Consider the following 18756-nt stretch of genomic DNA (forward strand, 5'->3'; position numbering starts at 1 on the left):
ATTGTAATATTCTAGTGATGCCACACTGTAATCAGTCAATGAACTCAGAACACCTGCAAAGGTATCCCAACCCTTTAAATGGTCTCTTAAGCTGGTTCAGTAGGAGACACAATTGCGGGGAAGACTGCAGACATGACAGATCTCCAGAAGACAGCCATTGACACCCTAAACCACAAAAACCTATTTGCTAAAGAGGCTGACTGGGAAGCGTATCGGAAAGTGTGTTAGGAAAAGATGAACAAGCAGCAGGAATGTCTGCAGACTTGGGAGGATCGTCAAACAAAAGCCCATCCAAGAATAGTGATGGGAATTTGGTATCTTTTAAGAGAACAGGTTCTTATGAATTGGCTCAGTAAAAAGAGCCAGCTCTTTTTTTATGTATTGTTTTGCTTAAATTAATTTATTATTAAAAATAATGTCAAATTATTTGTGAAAATAATTACTAGTGTACAAAACCTATGTGATATCAAATGTTTCTTATTTTTATGGCTTATTATACTGAACAGAGTGCTGTGTGTACAAAAAATACATTTTAAATTACAAAAAAATATTAGCCAATTTGACAAAAAGATCCAATGTCCAATGATTGTATGTAGCCTATAATACCTATAAAATTTTAAACTACTAGCTACTACTAGCACTGATGGATGTACAGCTCTATGTGCCCATGCAGCTGCTTGATATGAGATTTTAACCTTGCAAACTGCACACTCACCTTGTATGTAACTGAAATGAGAACTAACCCTAACATCACTTTTCAAGAATTTGGGGGAACTTCACAAGGAGCCAGTGCTCAAGACTCACCACGCACAGATGTGTCAATTAATTTGGCTACAATTGTTGAATTCCTTGTGTTAAGCCTCACCTGAACCAGAGACAATAACTGAAATAAGAAGAACTTTATGAAAAATGATGAACAAAAACCAAGACTTGTTCACTTGTAATGTGACTGACTGTCTGCATTGTATTTCAGCATAGATAAAGAGTTATAGTCAAATAGTAATAATCAAACAAAAATCACCTGACACAATCAGGCCTTCTCTCACTGGCTTGTTCCCTCCTATACTGTTTCTTCCTCCTGTCCTAGCTGTGCTGTGGACTGTATATAATTAGACAAATGCTAAATGGACAAAATTATGTGGACACCCAGCCACTACATGCACACAAAGTTTTGTCATCTAAACCTTCATTATATATACACACTAAACTGATTGATCAAATAGCACGTGCAGTGGGGTAAAGGCTGAAGTAAAGATCATGTTTTGTGTTTGTACATTGTACAATCCTGGTTTCACCGTTTTTGGTTGCCATGGTAATAAGTCCTCCCCGTAAGATAACACAAAACTATTTCTGTGAAAAGCATTGCACCAATTCATAGAAATCCATCATCACCATTATGAATATTGCATCACGCATCACAACACCTAGGCCCTCATGAAGAGCTTGTGTGTGTTCTTAACAGGTTTATTACAAAGCCAGATGCCCTGTTTGTCCTGAAAAATAATACTGATCTTCTCTTTTAGAGAGCCTATTTGATAGAAAACATACTTGTAATCCAAAGGTCCTGTTTATTTTCCCAGGTAACACTCTGTACTCGGCCATGTATAAACCCATCATCTATTTTAAAGTCCCTATTCTGCATCAATCCAAGGACTATAATTATTGATCTGATGGGGGAAGATAAACTGTGGCTGATCCCGGCTTAGTGGACAACTATACATAGGAGGAGAGATGCTGCTAGTAAACTGCTCACACTGAAACCGTAACAGCTGACAGTAGTTGTGCTCCTGAAGGGAAAGCACTCGTTCACAAGAAGTAGTGTGTGTATCAAGGAAGTAGTGTTATGATCCTGTGTTCTGTGTTCTTGTTTTTTGTTTTAGATTCTGTTTGTAGTATGTGTACTTACATGGTCCTGTTTGCATTTCTGTTGTTGGGTTTTATTTCTTACCTAACTAAGTCTTGTGCTTCTCTTTGTATTTGTCAGTCCGTCTGTTTCCCCGGTGTCGTGTCCTGTGCTGTACCGCTGTGTCCCTTAGTGTGTTCCGGGTCACCAGTTCCCCCGTTTTGGATTGTCAGTACCTTGGTTTGTTTAGTTTATGTTTTACTCTTGGCCTCTTTTGGTTTTCATTGTGTTTTTGGCTTAATTATTAAAGTCCCCTTTTGTTTAACTTTTGTCTTTGATTTGAATGCGTTTGGGTCCACACAACAATTTGGCTGCAATTGTTGAATTCCTTGCATTACCTGAACCAGAGACAACAACTGAAGTGTCTTAACTGGGCTAAAGAGAAAAAGAACTGGTCTACTGCTCAGTGGTCCAAAGTCCATTTTCAACTAAAAACAGACCAGGTAAAGCTGCACGTGGTGTCCATTTTCTTTTGATCACATAGGCCTGGCTTTATTGCGTCATCAGGAACCAGACGAGGCTCCTGTTCCTATTGTACATCCCAGGGTTTCTATGGAAACATGAGAAGGTTTTTTAAAATTGACAGTATTCAATCATAATATGCTACAGTTAAGCTAATCTCCTCATAGTTATCACAGGATAACTGTGATGCCAGGAAAACAGTTATACTACATAATAAAATTGCCATTGACCATTGGCCCGTTTGTGTAAAATAAAGTACACTTTTTATCTGTGAGTGCACTGTCTTGACACCATAATAATATCAAACTATAGAACAAAGACTTTGTCCAGATATTATTATCCTCAGTATGAAAAAAAAACAAACTACATTCTTGCAGTAGAAAGTTGTGCAAGTGGAGTAATTTTAGTCTACATTTGCTAAGGCAAATATGCAGTAAGTTGATTACACACTAGATGGCACCAAATCACAGCAGCATTAACACAGGCTTTGTTGAGAAACCTATATGCAGATTGACACAAAACAGAAAAAGTCAGATGCTCATCTGCCAGTATGCAAACATCCTTCACTGGGGCACCCTGCTGCTGCTGCTTTGGACAGCCATGTCAGACATGTCAAGTGATGAGAGGTTCTGTGGGTCTTGATTGGCTCAGACTATGCTTCTTCTGGAGGCAGGAGTGTGACGGGCTCCCTAGACTGCTCCTGCTCCAGAATACTCAAAGGATGTCGGAGCTGATGTAGTTCTACCCAGCAGAGAAGTAGCAAAGTCTATTTGTGGATACCTTCACACTGTGTTGCTCAAATCCCACAGAAGCTTTTTGGTAGCTTCCTTGTGTATGGTTGTGTAACTGCTCCTCTTAGATTTGTTAGGGTTTGGATGTGAAGACGGTGTTCTGGCATGAGCACTTAAAGAACTTCCACTTCGAATGCCAGAAAGATACTTTTTTTAACTGCTTTTTAACGGTGCTAAATCTTTTTGCTGCTCTCCATTGTGTCTATCAGCATTCATCGGTGTCAGAGAGAGTCAGACCAACAAACCCAGGACATTTCCTTGTTTACTTTCAACTTCATGTTCAAAAAGTTACATAGTATTTTAACAATTAAGATGTGCTAAAGCACCGCATTCTAAACTTCTAAAAGCTGCTTCAGACAAATACATAACATTTCAATGAGCATAAAAAAAGAAACCTCTATATGTATCATAATAAAAAGTGTAAAACACCTACACAATAAAAATCATTAAACGTCACCATTAATGAAAAGAAAATGAAACAGGAAATGTACAAAAGTCTGTGGGAACACGCAAGGAGGAAACTTCCTTACAAGTGGAGTGTGTCTGAATGTGACTAACTTTGCTTTAGAACATGTCATCGTCTTCATCGTCGTCTTCTTCGCGGTCGGACTCGTCGAAGTACTTGACATCCCTCTTGGCACGGCCTGGTCGGTCGCGGGAAAGGGCGCTCATGGTGTTCAGGTCGTTGCCATCATCGTCATCGTCATCGTCGTCGGATGGAGGCTTCTGTGGCTTCTGTGGAGGAAGATGAGGGAGGAGGGTTGCTTTATGAAGGCATTCTTTGCATGTGGCTGATATAAATACAGAAACACTCACTTTGCTGCTAGCTGATTTTGGTGCTTTCTTCTTCGGATTGTACTCATCTTCGGAGCCAGAGCCCTTCCTCTTCCTCCCCCGGCCCTTACCTGCAACAAGAACAAAAACTGACTAAAAGTCCAAAATTGTATGCGGTTTAGGGCAAAACTAAGAATGTGTACAGTACCTTTAAGGGCTGGTGTGGTCTTTTTGGAGCCAGTGTCGGAGTCAGAGTCCCAGATGGATTTATCTGGCTTCTTTGCTTTTGGTGCTGGTGTTTTCTTAGGTTTAGGAGCTGCATCAGAGGGCTTTTTAGCTGCTGCACACCAGAGAACAAAAACATTATTTAATAGTGTGCACATACGTGACCTTAATGGGACACCTATGTTATTACAATGGTGATTATCTACTTCAATATCATGGGGAAAACTGCAATTCAAAGTACTTGGAGCACCCTCTGCAGGACATAAAGGGACATTACCTTTTTTTGCTGGCGATAGTTTGTCGAATGCAGAGCTACTGGAGAAAGCAGAGAACACTGGGCCGTTGTCATTGTCGCTGTCAGACTTGAACGCATCTGGAAAACAAATGAATCAGGTCAAAGGCGTGCAAAACAAACCATTACTCATACAGACATCTCCAAATTAAATACTAACGGTAGTGTTTGTAAAAGCTTGGAGCTGAGCTGATACTCACCACTGTCATTGCTTTTTTCAGAGAAGGCTGACTTGGATGAGAAGATGCTGGTTGTTTCCTTCTTTGTAGCTGCAGTTGTAGACCTTTAGACATAACAGAATGTGAGAGGGTAGACAGGGTCACTGACATGCAACAAAACTGGGGACATAGTAGGCCTAAAAAAAAGCTGGAAAGCAAGACAATCTTACGTGGTCTGTAGTCTGGAAGAAGACGTGTAGGACTCCAGGTTGTCGTCATCTTCGTCATCGTCATGGTCATTGTAGCGGTCCTTGGTGTCAGAGAAACTGAAGTCCTCTTTGAATGACCTGACTGGAGATGTAGCCCCGTCGTCATCTCCATTCTCCTCTTCATCTGCCTCCTCCTCTGAGAAGTCGAACGTGTATTTTGGCTTGGAGGCTGAGAGACGAGAGTCAGACATGTTTAGACTGGCAGGGATTCTGACACTTTGCACAATAATTATTAGTGTTACGGCTGTGTTACATCAGGCGGTGCTGTCAGTGGCTAATCAGCTATTTACAAATATAAGTGCAGAGCATGCATTCTAAAAATGCTTTGAAAATTTTGTTCAGCGACGTGTGCGTTTTAAACCTCTGATCCCCAGGCAGCTTTGGGCGTTTCTCCTATCAAATTTTTAGTCATCATGGTTTCATTTATATAGAAACGGCAAAATCATGTAAAAGGGAAGAGAGCCCTAACATGACTTTGTGCACTATGCTACTCTCTATAACTACTAGACTAGGTATAGTAAGGAGGATGCATCCTCTTAAAGATGTGGTCTACAGAGGTCTGTGCTTCATAGACCACAGCTGTAGTCCCTGAAGGTTGCACCAATGATTTTCAATAGGACAAAAGACTTCCTTATCACAATGTGCTGCTCCTGTTACTTAGCGACTCAATGTACATGTTAACATATGTTAATAGACAATGGTCAGCTGCATTTGAAGTAGCCTTTAAAAGGGGACAGTCATGTAATGCCACAGTGACACAATTTGAGACAGCAGGGCAGTGGTTGTGAGTCATAATACTCTACAAACTATATATTCTAAGTAGGGATGTCCCGATCCGATCACGTGACCAGAAATTTTTTTACGTGATTTCAGACTCGTTAGGAATTGGACAGTACCTCCCAATCGGCAGATACTCAAAATCAAATGACTCGGAGGCAAAAAAATCTGATCGGGAAATCCCTAATTCCAAGTAAAGATGCCATCCAGTGCAGTAGTGGATAACAATGGAGCTCTGTGGTGCAGGAATCAGACTTTTTGTTTTTGGATTTGTTGTAAATATGAACAATAAACTGATGGTGATGCTGGACATGGCTGTACCTGATGCCCTCTGGGACTTCGTCTCTCTGGGAATGACGGGTTCGCTGTTCTCTAGGTCACTGTCAGAGTTAAGCTCATCTTCAGACCATGGGTTTCTCTTCTTCACTTTCTTAGCACCTTTGGGTGTTGGCACTTTCTTCACTCTCGGAGTTGCTGTAACAAAAATACAGCAACGAGTGTCAATATCAGTACTAATACTATTGTATTTTTCACTGCACTGGAAAACCTGGAGTAAACCAGTCCAAACCAGTCCCCGTTCTGTTTTTTTGGAGTGGAACGATGCACAGTAAATGGTACACACCAGGTTCTTTCTTCTCTTTCTTGACACGTGGAGCTTTTGGTTTGGGTACAGAGTTTTCTCCCGTTGCTCCCTCGCCACCTAAACCATCATCATCCAACTCTAACTTCACAGTCGTGTCTATGTCGCCCTGAGTGAAGAACAAATCCTTTCATGTTACTGAATTTTTTTCAGTTAAATGATAAATTGTTTTCTTGTGAATGCCACAATATTCTTTTGGCATTACCGTACCTTCTTCTTTTTGGTCAGTTTCTTGGATGCATCTGATTTGAATGGCTGAGTTGGAGGCTCCACCCTGCGGCCAAAAGGTGACGGCAAAGTCTCCTCAAGGTTCAGCTTCTTCGCTTTAGGTTTGCCCACTTTTCCTTTAACCAGTTTGATGGCCTTTCCAGCATTCTGCATCTCCTCTCGCTCCTGAGCCTCCACATTCTGAAAAATAAAGCACCAGCAATTTATTCACATAACAGTAATAATAATATATAGAACTAATATATGCATCATGTAGCTATCTATGTATCTATCTATGTCTCTTGACACTCTGTCGAGTGCGATTAAGGTGTGTTTAGATGATGCGCCATTACCACGGGTTGCAGTTGCAAACTTGCAGGCACTATCCAAAGAACACAGGTGTGTTTCTGTATGCTAACTTGAGCTTATGAATTGCTAAAAAGAAAACAAAAAGCTGCTGAAGATCTTCAAAAGCTAGCAAGTAGCAGTTAGCATGTGGATAGATGATTTTGCAGTCTTTGTAAGAAGCATGTGCACATAGAAGGCACTAAAAACAACCGATGCATCTCGCTGTCATTGCTGTCATCTATTGCTGACAGATTCAAAACTTACATCTAGCTCTTCAATGAAGACCGCCAAGTCCTCCTTCCACAGATCCTCTGAAGATTTCTTTTGCAGGTCATTTAGCTCTACTCTCTGCACAAACAGACGTTCACTTTGTTAATCAACACATATGTATCACACATTTTCACATTCTGTATCTTAAGAGTGAAACAAAACCCATGAGACTGTGATCAGTACAGGACAGGTTTATGTGATATGTGACAAAACAAACCTTTATGTCTCTCTGTTTAAGCAGCTCCTCCACCTTCTCTTTAGTCAGGCACCACAGAGACATGTTAAGGATGTAATTGAAGTTTGGTCCTGATGAGGAGCCTGAGTCCAATGAGCTGTCGCTGTCATTTCCTTCACAGTAATCTTCTTCCTGAGCCTGTCGGTGAAAAACAAGATTCCACTCATGTTGTTCTCTTGGGTTTTCTGTCATGTTTAATGTCTTTTCTGTCATTTCTTTAGCACTTCTAGCAGCTGTGTTGTACCTTTTCCTGCGCCCTGACCCAGGCAGCCACTGGATCTGATTCATAGCCTTTCTGTACCAGCATGCGGATCAGTTCACGCTTGGATTTGTTCTCTGTTTGAATCAAAAGAAAAGATACTCTAAGTCTCTCGTTCTCTGAAGGAGCTGGAGCATAAATACTATATATATATACATATATACACATATAAATTCAGAGTTCCTACCGATTGAAATTTTTCCTTCGATTTTCTCCAGTACAAAACGTGCCTGGTTGGAGAGTTTGGCAGCCTCTGCTCCCAGGCTGCCCAGTAACCAGTCCTTCCTCAGTTTGTAGTAGTGCAGGCGGAGCTCAAAGAACTCCTTAAGTATGTCTTGGACTGAATCGTACCTCTTCAGACAGCCCATGTGGTCAAACAGCACCTGAGATTTGAGTAGTTCATAGTAATCTGATCAATAACCATGGAACCATTTTTCTACATAGAACAAAAAATTAGAAGCCAATGTGCCTATTTACCATGGAGTTACAGGTGAGGCTGGACTGTAGTTTAAAGACTTTGTGAAGGCCAGCTGCCTCGGCCTGAGCCAGCTTCTCTTCAGACATGCGAACCACAAACTTGACTGTGGTATCTGTGTGGTATTCTTTATAGTCATTGATGAGAGCTGGCGTCTTCTCAGTGCCCTGAAGCATGGGCTCCAGTACGGACTCCTTATAGGCCTAAACGCATGAACAAGATTTTAATATTGAAGACTGTTGTGTTTAATTACAAATGACAGATATGAATTCAAAATATTTCAGGGGACAAATACTGAACAGTACCTGTGTCCATGTCCGGACAGGAAGCTCTGTGATCTCGATTGTGTTTTTGTCTAAGACTGACACCTCTCCACTGACCAGGTACTGATTCTGACCCAGTTCATGGATCACACCTTTGAAGTTTTTGTAGCTGGGAAGCTGTAGATTAAAAAAAGAGTTAACTCTCTGGCAGACTACAGGATAAATCATTCTATGTTTTACAGTTTAGTTTTTCTAGTGAGAAGGTTGAGATACAATGACACCGCATAGCTCTACTTATGGTCAATAGTTTCACATTATGCTCCAAGACATGAGTCCGTTTACCATTGGCAGGGGGTCCTGGTGCTTGAGCATTCTATTGATGTTGTTGACGATCTCCCGGGGGTCGTAATTAGGGATCTTACATGCCCAACCCGTCCCGATACCCTCTGCGCCGTTCACCAGCACCATTGGGATGATAGGAATGTACCACTCTGGTTCAACCTTCTGGTTGTCATCGAACAGGAACTTGAGCAGGTTGTTGTCCATGGCTGGGAACAAAAGCTTGGCCAGAGGACTGTGGGAAAAAAAACACCACTGTTAGGAAGCTTGATAGAGACATTAAACTAATTTAAAGAACAGAAATATAGGTATGACGAAAACAGAAAAAGACAGTTTTTACCTGAGCATGGTGAAAATATAACGCGGGCTGGCAGCATCTTTGCCTCCATTGATGCGGGTACCAAACTGACCCAGAGGCTGCAGGATGTTTACATTATTGCTGCCCACAAAGTTCTGGGCCAAGTTCACAATGGTCATCATGAGAGCTTGCTGCATGGACAAATGAGATGTTTATGTTGGTGGTCAGTAACCATACATAGAAAAGAACATAGAGTAATCTATAACCAAGATAGTAATAATTGTAATCCTTACAGTCACATAAACACACTCAATACCTCAATAAGCTAGCATACCGGTACAAAAGATGGTACGGTACTTTGGAACAAATTCTTTTGTTACCCAGGTCACTATGCATAGTACACAGTTGAAAACGGGACTGTACCTCTCCATGATGGTAAGCAGACATCTCTGCTACTGAACCAGCTAGCTGCGCAACCTTCACTTCCCTTTTGTCATTCCTCTTCATGCAGGTAAACAGCACCTTCCTCTGACCAGGCTTCATACCTGAAAGCACATATACATGTTTTTTCCCCAAGTCAATACAGATAAGAGATATCAGAGTTTTAAGCAGTATCAACTTTATGTGTTAACAACATAAGCAATACAAACCATCAACCAAGGATGGAATGGATCTCTCATTGTCAGAGTTGGAGAACAGAATTAGCTCTTTGTTGATGAAATCGTTGTAGGAGAGGTGCTTGGCTTGAGTCCCATAAAGGTATTGCTATGAAAAAAAAGAGAAATGAATACATTAATGTTAAGTCTTTTTGGAAAAGAACTATTTTGAGTGATGCCACAAACCACAAACCTCTGGCAGTCCGTGCATCCTCCTTTGACGCCGGTCCTCCATGAAGTTAGTTAGCCACTCCTTCCTGTCATCTGTCTTTTTCTTACTGAAGGCCTACAGGAAAAGAAAGATAACAGGCGATCAGGGTCCATGTACTCATTTTAGCACACACATATGCCATTGAAGCTCTTATTTCTATGAGAAACCTGAAGGCGAATGTTGCACACAGTGCAACAATGCTATTTTCCACCTGCAGTAATTTATTATTATTATTTTTTTTTAATCATTTCTGTACAGAACAGAAGCACCAAACTCACTAGAGTGATGGCAGCATCATCTTCTGCACCACCGTATCTGAATGTGATCCGGTGCTTCTCCATGTCAGCAAAGTATTCCTTTGCCTCTTTGCTTGTACTTGTACCCAAACCTGAACAACAGAAACAGGATGTCTTCAAATGGAAAATAGAAAGTGGAAAAAGTTCAGGATAATAAATATTTCAGGAGCAGACCTTTGTAATACTTTATGTGCCAAGTTTTATAATTCTCTGTTTGTTTCTTCCATTCATCAAATTCTGGAATGCTGTAAAACGCCACCTCCTGCTTGTTCTTGGTCGCCTGTGGAAAGGAGGGGGGGTTAATATATTAACTTGTCCACCAATCAAAGGAAGCGGCTTCATCTGAATATCTCACAAATGATGACAATTATGTGCATCCTTCTGTCTTCATTCTTACTTTGACAATGGGTGTGATAAACTCCTCCAGGAATGTGTGTTTCAGCAGAGAGGGCCAGTTGTGATGGAAGAAGTTGATCAGCAGACCTTTGATGTGGGAACCATCTTGATCCTGGGACAATATGAAAATGTTATCACAACTTTCTGAGCAGAGCTGCTAAGACAGCAGGAATGAAGCAGCTAACCTGATCTGTCATAATCATGATCTTGCCATAGCGCAGACTCCTGAGAGATTCTGGGTCATCGTAGCTCTTTTTGTACTGGAGGCCGACGATTTTGATTATGTTGTTAATCTCTGCGTTCTCCATAATCTGTTGGGGAAAAGGATAATGTCAGATCCAAAAAAAAGCATTGATTATCACAGGATAAATGTCGTAATTCAGTCTTATACCTGCTTGTGTGTGGCCTCTCGCACGTTCAGGATCTTTCCTCTTAGTGGGAACACTCCGTATCGATCACGCCCGATGACACCAAGTCCGGAGACAGCCAGAGACTTGGCTGAATCTCCCTCAGTCAGGATGAGTGTGCATTCAGATGAGTGTTTGCCACCTTGAACACAGATAAGAACACAGCATTTAGCATCAATCACAGCCAGCTTAGCATCTGGTGGCTAGCATTCAGGATACCACCTTCTTACACACATTTGTAATAAATGTAAAAACACACCTGCATCGTTGGCATCATCTAGCTTGGGGATGCCTTTGATTTTGCTGTGCTTCACAGATGAGCACTTTTTATTCAGTTGTGTCTGAGCTTTAAACTTCACCCAGTTGAGTATACTCTCCACAATTCCACAGTTGGTTGCCTACGGGTGACAAAGTTGACAAAATTTTCTTTTGAAAAATGACCTGCTACTCTAGACCATTCATGAACATCAGGAAATATCCTTACAGCCTTGATAAACTTCTCTGACAGAAGGCACTTGGACCCAAAGCTCTTGGTCTGGAGTGTCATGTTCTCCTTTGTCTGGGAGTCAAACGTGGGGTTCTCGATCAGAGCATTCACAAACACCCACAAGTGGTTCTTCACCTGGAGCACAAATAGCAGGAAGGTCAACACATGTCTGCAGTAAAATCACCACAGTCGCAGATCCTTTGATAAGTCACCTGGAAAGGTTTGACAGACACTCCAGCTTTGTTTTTCTTCTTCACCACCTCAATAAGTTTGGATACAATCTGGTCCACCACATAGTCAATGTGTCGGCCACCCTGAAAAACACAGTCTCTGTATTAAAAAACAGTTCTTGCTTTAAATTCATGTTTATTTCCTCCACTTTTATCCACTGCTGGTATTCACCTTTGTAGTGGCGATGCTGTTTACAAAGCTGATTTGCTGGAATCCTTTCTCGCTCATGGTGAGGCAAACCTCCCAACGATCGTTCACAGTTTCATTTACAACCTTCAGGGCCACACCTGTCTCGTCCAGTTTGTCCTTCACATACAGATCCACATAGCTGCGGAACCCATTAACCTAAGGTGCCAGAGGAAAATACAGGTCAGGTTCAATGACAAATATTCATCTGCATAATTGGAAAAAAGTCAACTGCTTTCAGGCCAGCAACAACAAAAGAAAAAAAATTAAACTTACAGGTAATTTTTTGCCATTTAGCATGACTTTTACCCCCCGACAGGAGCCAGCTACATCGTATGCTCTGCGGGTAAGAAGTGCTACAATGTCCTTGTCAAGTTTCTCCATCTTGAACTTGGCCAAGTCTGGCTGGAACATCACACAGGTGAAGTCGTCCCCGTCAAAGAACTTGATTTTGGGGTCTGAGGTCTTGGTCATGTTATTCTGCCATGTCTGAGGAGGGTTAAACAAAATACATGAAGCTGCTGTTTCCAGAGGAGTATTATTTTATGCCATCCACATCCTATTGCTTCACTCAAACCACCCTGTATGTGTGTTTAGTCCAATATCCACACAACCTTGATATAAAAACACCCAGTGATGTGCCTGTACAGCCCATGAGGGTGCAACACAACCTTACCGGACGTGTGACCACATATGACGATCCTATAAAAACAGCAATTGCTTATTTCATAGATCAAGTAGCACTGGTGAAGATTATATATACAATTAACATATTACATCAGGTAAGACTATGCCCTTGGAATGACAATGACTGAAGTGTAATTTACAAATTGCATAAAACAGTTTCTACTATAAACATCCATGTACTACTTGGAGTTCACAAGAAATGTGTTACTCTGACTGTAATTTGAACCTTTTTTTAATCCCGTTACACTGCAGCCTTTTGGGAGAATGGGCACCTTACCTGTTTGAAACTGTGTCTGTACTCCTTGCAGGCAGTTTCCACTGTGAACTTGGTACTGAAGATGTTGCAGAGTTTAGCACCGTACCCATTTCTTCCACCTGAATATAAAATGATATGGTAGTTAGAGGCATTCAGCAATCTGCATTGCTTATAATTACTACTAATTAAGGCGTTAAACTCTAACCTGTGACCTTCTTCTCATCATCGTCATAGTTGCTAGAGGTTAGCAGGTGGCCGAAAATGAGAGCTGGGACATACATCTTCTCATCTTTATGCTCCACCACAGGGATTCCTTTCCCGTTGTTCCAGATAGAAATGGTGTTGGACTCACTGGAAGAGGAAGAATAAAAGGCACAAATGAGGGCAAAAAGCTAACTACAGAAAATTATATTGGGTGTTCTTTACTACTAAGAGGCACAGGGCCAGAAAATGAAGTAATTCTTGACAGCATTCATTAATTTTCAGCCAAGCTTATAGTGAAGAGAATAAATAAGTTAAATCCTTTAGGATAGAAATTCAGTCAGTGTCATTTTATAAATAATCGATGAGGTTTATATCAAGATATTGAGCTTTATCTGCCCTCTTGCAAATGTCTCAGTCTAATGTGAAGAAATACAACTTGTGTTCTTTATATTTTAATGCTGGCTAGTATATTAACAACACCGATAGTTCACAGATTTATGGAGTTTAGAGATGATATACGTTTCACAACTATACTGTTTTATTACTGGTCTATCCACCGCCTCTGCTGCGTCTGCTAATGTTTTTTATGTAACTTGGTTCAAGGACTTCTAAATGACCAGCAGATGATTTGTACTGCTAAGTTGTTTAGACAGCAGAAAAAGCAAGGGGTAACATGGTGCTTCTTGTCTGGCTGTCATCATATTCCAATAATAGGGGGCACATTTAAATTAAAAGAGGTGCTACATTGCAATTAAAAAAGGATAACAAAATATGAAATCATGTCCGAATTACCTAGGATCCAGGACCCATGGTTGGTGCTGACTCAACACAAGACATAAGCTTTTAATAAGGTCAGTACCAAACAGGCAGAGGGAGCACCGAGATTACATTATCAGCAGAGAACTGACTGCAGCAGGCTCGCGGTACTGTATCATTTATACGGCAGGGGACGTGAGACAGAGAGCAGCAGCTCAGCTGAAGGACACGGTGATGTTTGGGCAGTCAGATGTGGATGCAGATGGCATATAAAACAAGCACTAAAGCCTCATTCTACAATGAAGATCCACGTATCAAATCTACTCTGACTACTCTATGCATTCACAACACATACAATAGAACGCACAGCTAAATATAAGCAGTTGTGCTTAAGTATCACAGCATACTGACAAAGAAAAAAATTACTGAAGCTTTATTGCTTCAAAGTATGCAAGGCAATCTTAACAACTCTTATTAATGAGGAAAAAAAACTATGTGTTCAAAGATCAGCATCGGTCATAGAAAAATATATTTGCCTACCAAAAACGTCAATTTAACTACATTTAGACAGAAATTCACTCTGTTTATTAAATCATATAATGATGCACTCACGGGTCAATGGTGATCTTAATGGCAGTCATGTTCTTGTCCCTTTGTTTGTTGTCTGCGGCATTGACTGTCAAAAAAACAGAAGCATTAAAGCAAAGTTCAAGTAGCAAACATTGCTTTCAAAACACATATTTCATTAAGGACGCCAGCAGCTGGACCTTACAATATAGAGCAATTAAATGCATCTTCTGTATAATTACATGGACACAGCAGTAATATCTAAGTAAACGATTATTAATCAAACACACACATACACACACAGACAAAGAGGGCAAGCGCTTCAAGGAAGAAAGTGATTTTCAACAGCACTCTCATGTGGTAAGAACAGTGTTGTGTAGCATCACTCTAATATGATTACAACATAGATACTCTTCTAGCACAGCATTCATGTAAGCAAGTCATTAAAGACAATATCTAACAGACAGATTACCTAATTAAACTTTAATTTGCAATAGAAATGTGTGTTTAATACAATAACCAGTAGCACTGATCTGCACAGTGTGCTGTTGATGCTGAGCGGTACCAACAGCACACTGACTCCATAGATGATGCTGATAATTTTACAGTAATATTATGCCTTTAGTGTCAGTCTCAAATGACTATTCAGATTTACTCACCAAGAATTTCATCAAAGATTTTGTAGAGTCCAGGGACATAGGTGATTTCCCTCTGGTTCATTCCAATGTCTTCATCAAAGACCCACATTTGCTGAAAATAAATGAATGAATGAATGAATGAATGAATGAAATAGATAGATAGATAGATAGATAGATAGATAGATAGATAGATAGATAGATAGATAGATAGATAGATAGATAGATAGATAGATAGATAGATATAGCTTATCCATGTAATAACATTAATTTAACTACTTTCTATTGGCTGCAGAATTCTGATGCCAATACATCAACACTTAAACCAAAGCAGGCCACTGACAGACCATGCTCCAATTGTTTGGGAAGCTCGATTGTAAATAGTATTGCCTTTAGACAACATACTGTATACTTAAGTATTTTACATCAGCCTCCAACCATCTGTGCACATACTTCGCCAGCTTCTGTTTTTCACACAGAGTTGGTTTCACAGATTTCTGCCACTTCGAATGTGAAACTAAGCAAAGCAGGAAGTGACGTGTGTGTTTACAACAACATGCAGCCAATATATCTCCTCCTCTGCCCTTTTGTATTTTCAGCATCTGACCACAATCCACATATTGTAATCAAAGAGTATCTTTTTAGTCATGGGTGTCTCTGTGATCTGATGATTATGATGAAAACCTTAATTTTTCTGACTGTTACTTGTTCACTTAGTAGCCAACCTGGTGTCATATGACCTGGTGTCAAAGACATGGCACAGATGTGAGGAACAGATAACAGCTAATACTACATATGTTCTCTCATGATTACTCTCATTTCACAATATGTAAAGAGTAACATGCAAAATGCTTCTTGAAATGTCAAACCTGCAAATTTGGCCAAAGATTGTGTTAAAGTAGGTTCTATAGTCTGTGGAGAGCACCAAAAATATTTTACCATTTAGCCCTACACCTATACCTGTGCAGGAAGTGTTACAAAAATGTCAGTGGGTCAGACAAACATTCACAGACATTCTTGAAAATAATAACATTTTGCAATTCGCAGCATTTATTTACCTGAGTAATAGGCTCCACGGTACCAATGTATGTGTCAGGACGGAGAAGGATGTGCTCTAACTGGGTCTTCTTCTGGTACACTCGCTCTACAGACAACTTGCTTGCCTTTTCTTTCTTGGCGGCTTCCATCTTTCCAGTATCGCCTCTGCCATTTGCAGCCTCCTGTGTAGCAGAATTGTTTTTCTTGTTAGCAGATGCATAACATAAGGAGGACACCGGGACGTGAAAGAAAATGATCTGTGCTGTGGTTTTGATGGCAGTATCAGTCCTCAGCACTGCTGGGAGCACGCCCTAGTCATCTCTGATGGTTTATGAGTTGTAGTAAACAACTGTCTACTGATCATTATGCTGTAACTAAATTCCTCTTCTCTACTCCAGAATACAGTAAACCTTCTAGAATCCTTATTGTAAGACTGAATTCAATATTTAATATTCAAAGCAAAAAAATGCACTAACACCTTATTAACAGGAGACAAGGCTCGAATATATATATATATATATATATATATATATATATATATATATATATATATATATATATATATATATATATATATATATATATTACTCAATAATCGGCAGGAATTCCTAGCAGCTAAGGGAAAGACAGTTTTCAGAAGACTAATGACTGCTCTTGTGACCCGGACACCCATAGACCACTCAGCCAAAATCCCACCCCCACCCTTCCACAGACACACACACACACAAAAGACATCAAGTATGTACTATAAGTCACAGACTTTAGGAAAAGTGGATTCATTATAGATGAAACAAAAATGCAATAAAATAGAATTGGCGTCTGATTTTTAAGCCTTTAAGGCCAAGTAATTAAAATCAGGAATGTATAATAATAATAATAATAATAATAATAATAATAACAACAATCTATAATCTTTTTTAGCAAATATTTGACTTCAAATAAACTATTGGCCATCAGCAAATGTATGAAAAATTATGCATTAACTGTATAAAGGGATACTGTATGCCTGTGGTGGTGTGAAAAACTGGTACCACGGTTGCTCTGCATTAACATTTGTCCAAAACCATAAGTTTAATTTAACCAGTTGTCTAGTCTGTCAAGTCTATTCATTGTAGGTAAGGCTTAGGGCCAAAAAAAGCATTCGGCAAAACATCATCAGTTTGTCACATATTGGTAAAAATTCAACATAATTAAAATAACTTAATAAGAGGGACAAAGGGCAAAAAACAAGCAAAAATAGTAAAATAGTACCCCAGATGTTATTACATTGCACTCAAGCATACAGCTGCTTAAATGTTTTGTATGAAATATGCATTGCTGCCTCCTGTACACTGTAGTATTTGAAGCATGTAATTTCATTACAGCCATATTGTTTACATGCATGTAAACAAACCACCACACGCTGACCTGCTCTTCAAACTAAAATGCTACCTCTTAAATAGTACACATACAGCAGGGAGTTAAGTAGATATAGACATGCTAGTTCTGCAAAGGACAGAAAATACCAGTGAATGTAAGTAACTCAGTGGAGTTCTGGGTCACTATGGTCTTTATAGCGTCTGATCCTACGGAATTCCTGCTCATCCTTACGGATTAAACTTGTAGTAGTAGTAGTAGTAGTAGTGATTTATAATCTTAAGTGTCACCTAAGAGTGGGGATAAAGAGATGCACTCTGTTCATTGATGATAACACTGTAATTAACATCGTACATAATGATTACTTTAAGTTTACTTATGTTTCTGCGGACTAATGTCCTCATTTTTGCAATGAAGATATAAACTATGTGTTCTCGTGGCTCCTGTAAACCCCAGGTTACCTTACCATGGCCCCGTGACAAGATACTTTTGGGTTGTTTGTTTTGTTGGCTTCGGAGAAACTCTTTGAACCGGGGACACGGCCTTTGTAACCCGGTCAGATTTTTAAATGGAGACCGCAGCTGACTGGGTTTTAACAGAAGCGTGTATGGGCAGTAGAATAAACATAACTGACTCGCAAGGGGATTTAAATGCTAACTCAGGCTAAAGGCGATCCAGTGTGTTGTATAGGAATAAAATTGTCCTCTACACGCCAGAAAATTCAATAAAGTTCAAACAAAATCTAAGTTGTGAGCCAAACTAACTTACCAGCCAAGCCAGAGCCCCGCTTCCTGCAGCGCCGTTGGACATCTTCCTTTGTGATCCTAATTTTTTTTGTGATGTAGCTCGCCAAATATTCCGTTTCAGTAAAATTACAAATCCCCCAACATAACAAACGCCTCACTTGCTGAATGGTACCCAACCCTGTTTATCTCCCATGTTCTTTCTTCGTTTGCTTCGAAGGTAATCCTCAGAATGTATCAAAACAAGCAAGAGGAGGGGAGTGTATCGCAGCTATTGTTAAAATCGACCAGCGGTGGCACAGTAGGCCTAAACTTCCAACAAAGATGCTAACCGGGCTACTTGGTGTAAAATAAATACTGTACAAACGCACGCATTAAATAGGTTTACAATTTCATAGGGATATTAAAAACAATTAAGGACTAGTTTAACTGAAACGTAGTAAAAAGGATAGAATTAAATACTTTTTTATTTAGAAATTAATCGAATATTAGCTAACAGCAGCGCCCGCTGTCCGGCTCCGCCATCTGCAAGATAGACGGCGAATCGTCTCGCAGATAAGCCGACCAATCAGGTGGCTGCTTTTCAAAGGCACCGGTATTTTGACCAATAGGAAAAGTCAACTTACAGTGACCCTTGTTTTGTTTTCAACGCAAGATGG

At 40.1% G+C, this 18756-nt stretch overlaps 1 protein-coding gene across 2 annotated transcripts; it reads right to left on the minus strand.

Moving 5' to 3' along the window:
• Window positions 1–811: 811 nt before the first annotated feature.
• Window positions 812–18629, minus strand: top2b (DNA topoisomerase II beta). Of its 2 annotated transcripts, XM_028396016.1 has the most exons (37): window positions 18123–18629; window positions 16019–16180; window positions 14985–15075; window positions 14371–14434; window positions 13004–13149; window positions 12820–12917; window positions 12132–12344; window positions 11841–12014; window positions 11651–11752; window positions 11436–11573; window positions 11211–11349; window positions 10936–11093; window positions 10730–10855; window positions 10546–10656; window positions 10323–10428; window positions 10131–10240; window positions 9835–9927; window positions 9636–9750; window positions 9409–9530; window positions 9028–9176; window positions 8691–8922; window positions 8391–8525; window positions 8088–8288; window positions 7798–7993; window positions 7596–7687; window positions 7334–7489; window positions 7111–7194; window positions 6502–6699; window positions 6274–6400; window positions 5973–6125; window positions 4836–5043; window positions 4648–4730; window positions 4433–4528; window positions 4139–4270; window positions 3973–4061; window positions 3715–3891; window positions 812–2453 (listed from the first exon to the last, which is right to left on the minus strand). In XM_028396016.1, the coding sequence occupies exons 1-36, from the start codon at window positions 18162–18164 to the stop codon at window positions 3721–3723; spliced, it is 4812 nt and encodes a 1603-aa protein (XP_028251817.1). In that variant the 5' UTR covers window positions 18165–18629; the 3' UTR covers window positions 812–2453; window positions 3715–3720. The 2 variants fall into 2 exon arrangements, with proteins under 2 accessions (XP_028251817.1, XP_028251813.1); XM_028396012.1 differs by lacking the exon at window positions 812–2453 and having other exon boundaries at window positions 3401–3891.
• Between the last annotated feature and the right edge of the window lie 127 nt (window positions 18630–18756).

Source organism: Parambassis ranga, chromosome 2, assembly GCF_900634625.1.
Source record: "Parambassis ranga chromosome 2, fParRan2.1, whole genome shotgun sequence".
Classification (NCBI taxonomy): Eukaryota; Metazoa; Chordata; class Actinopteri; family Ambassidae; genus Parambassis; species Parambassis ranga.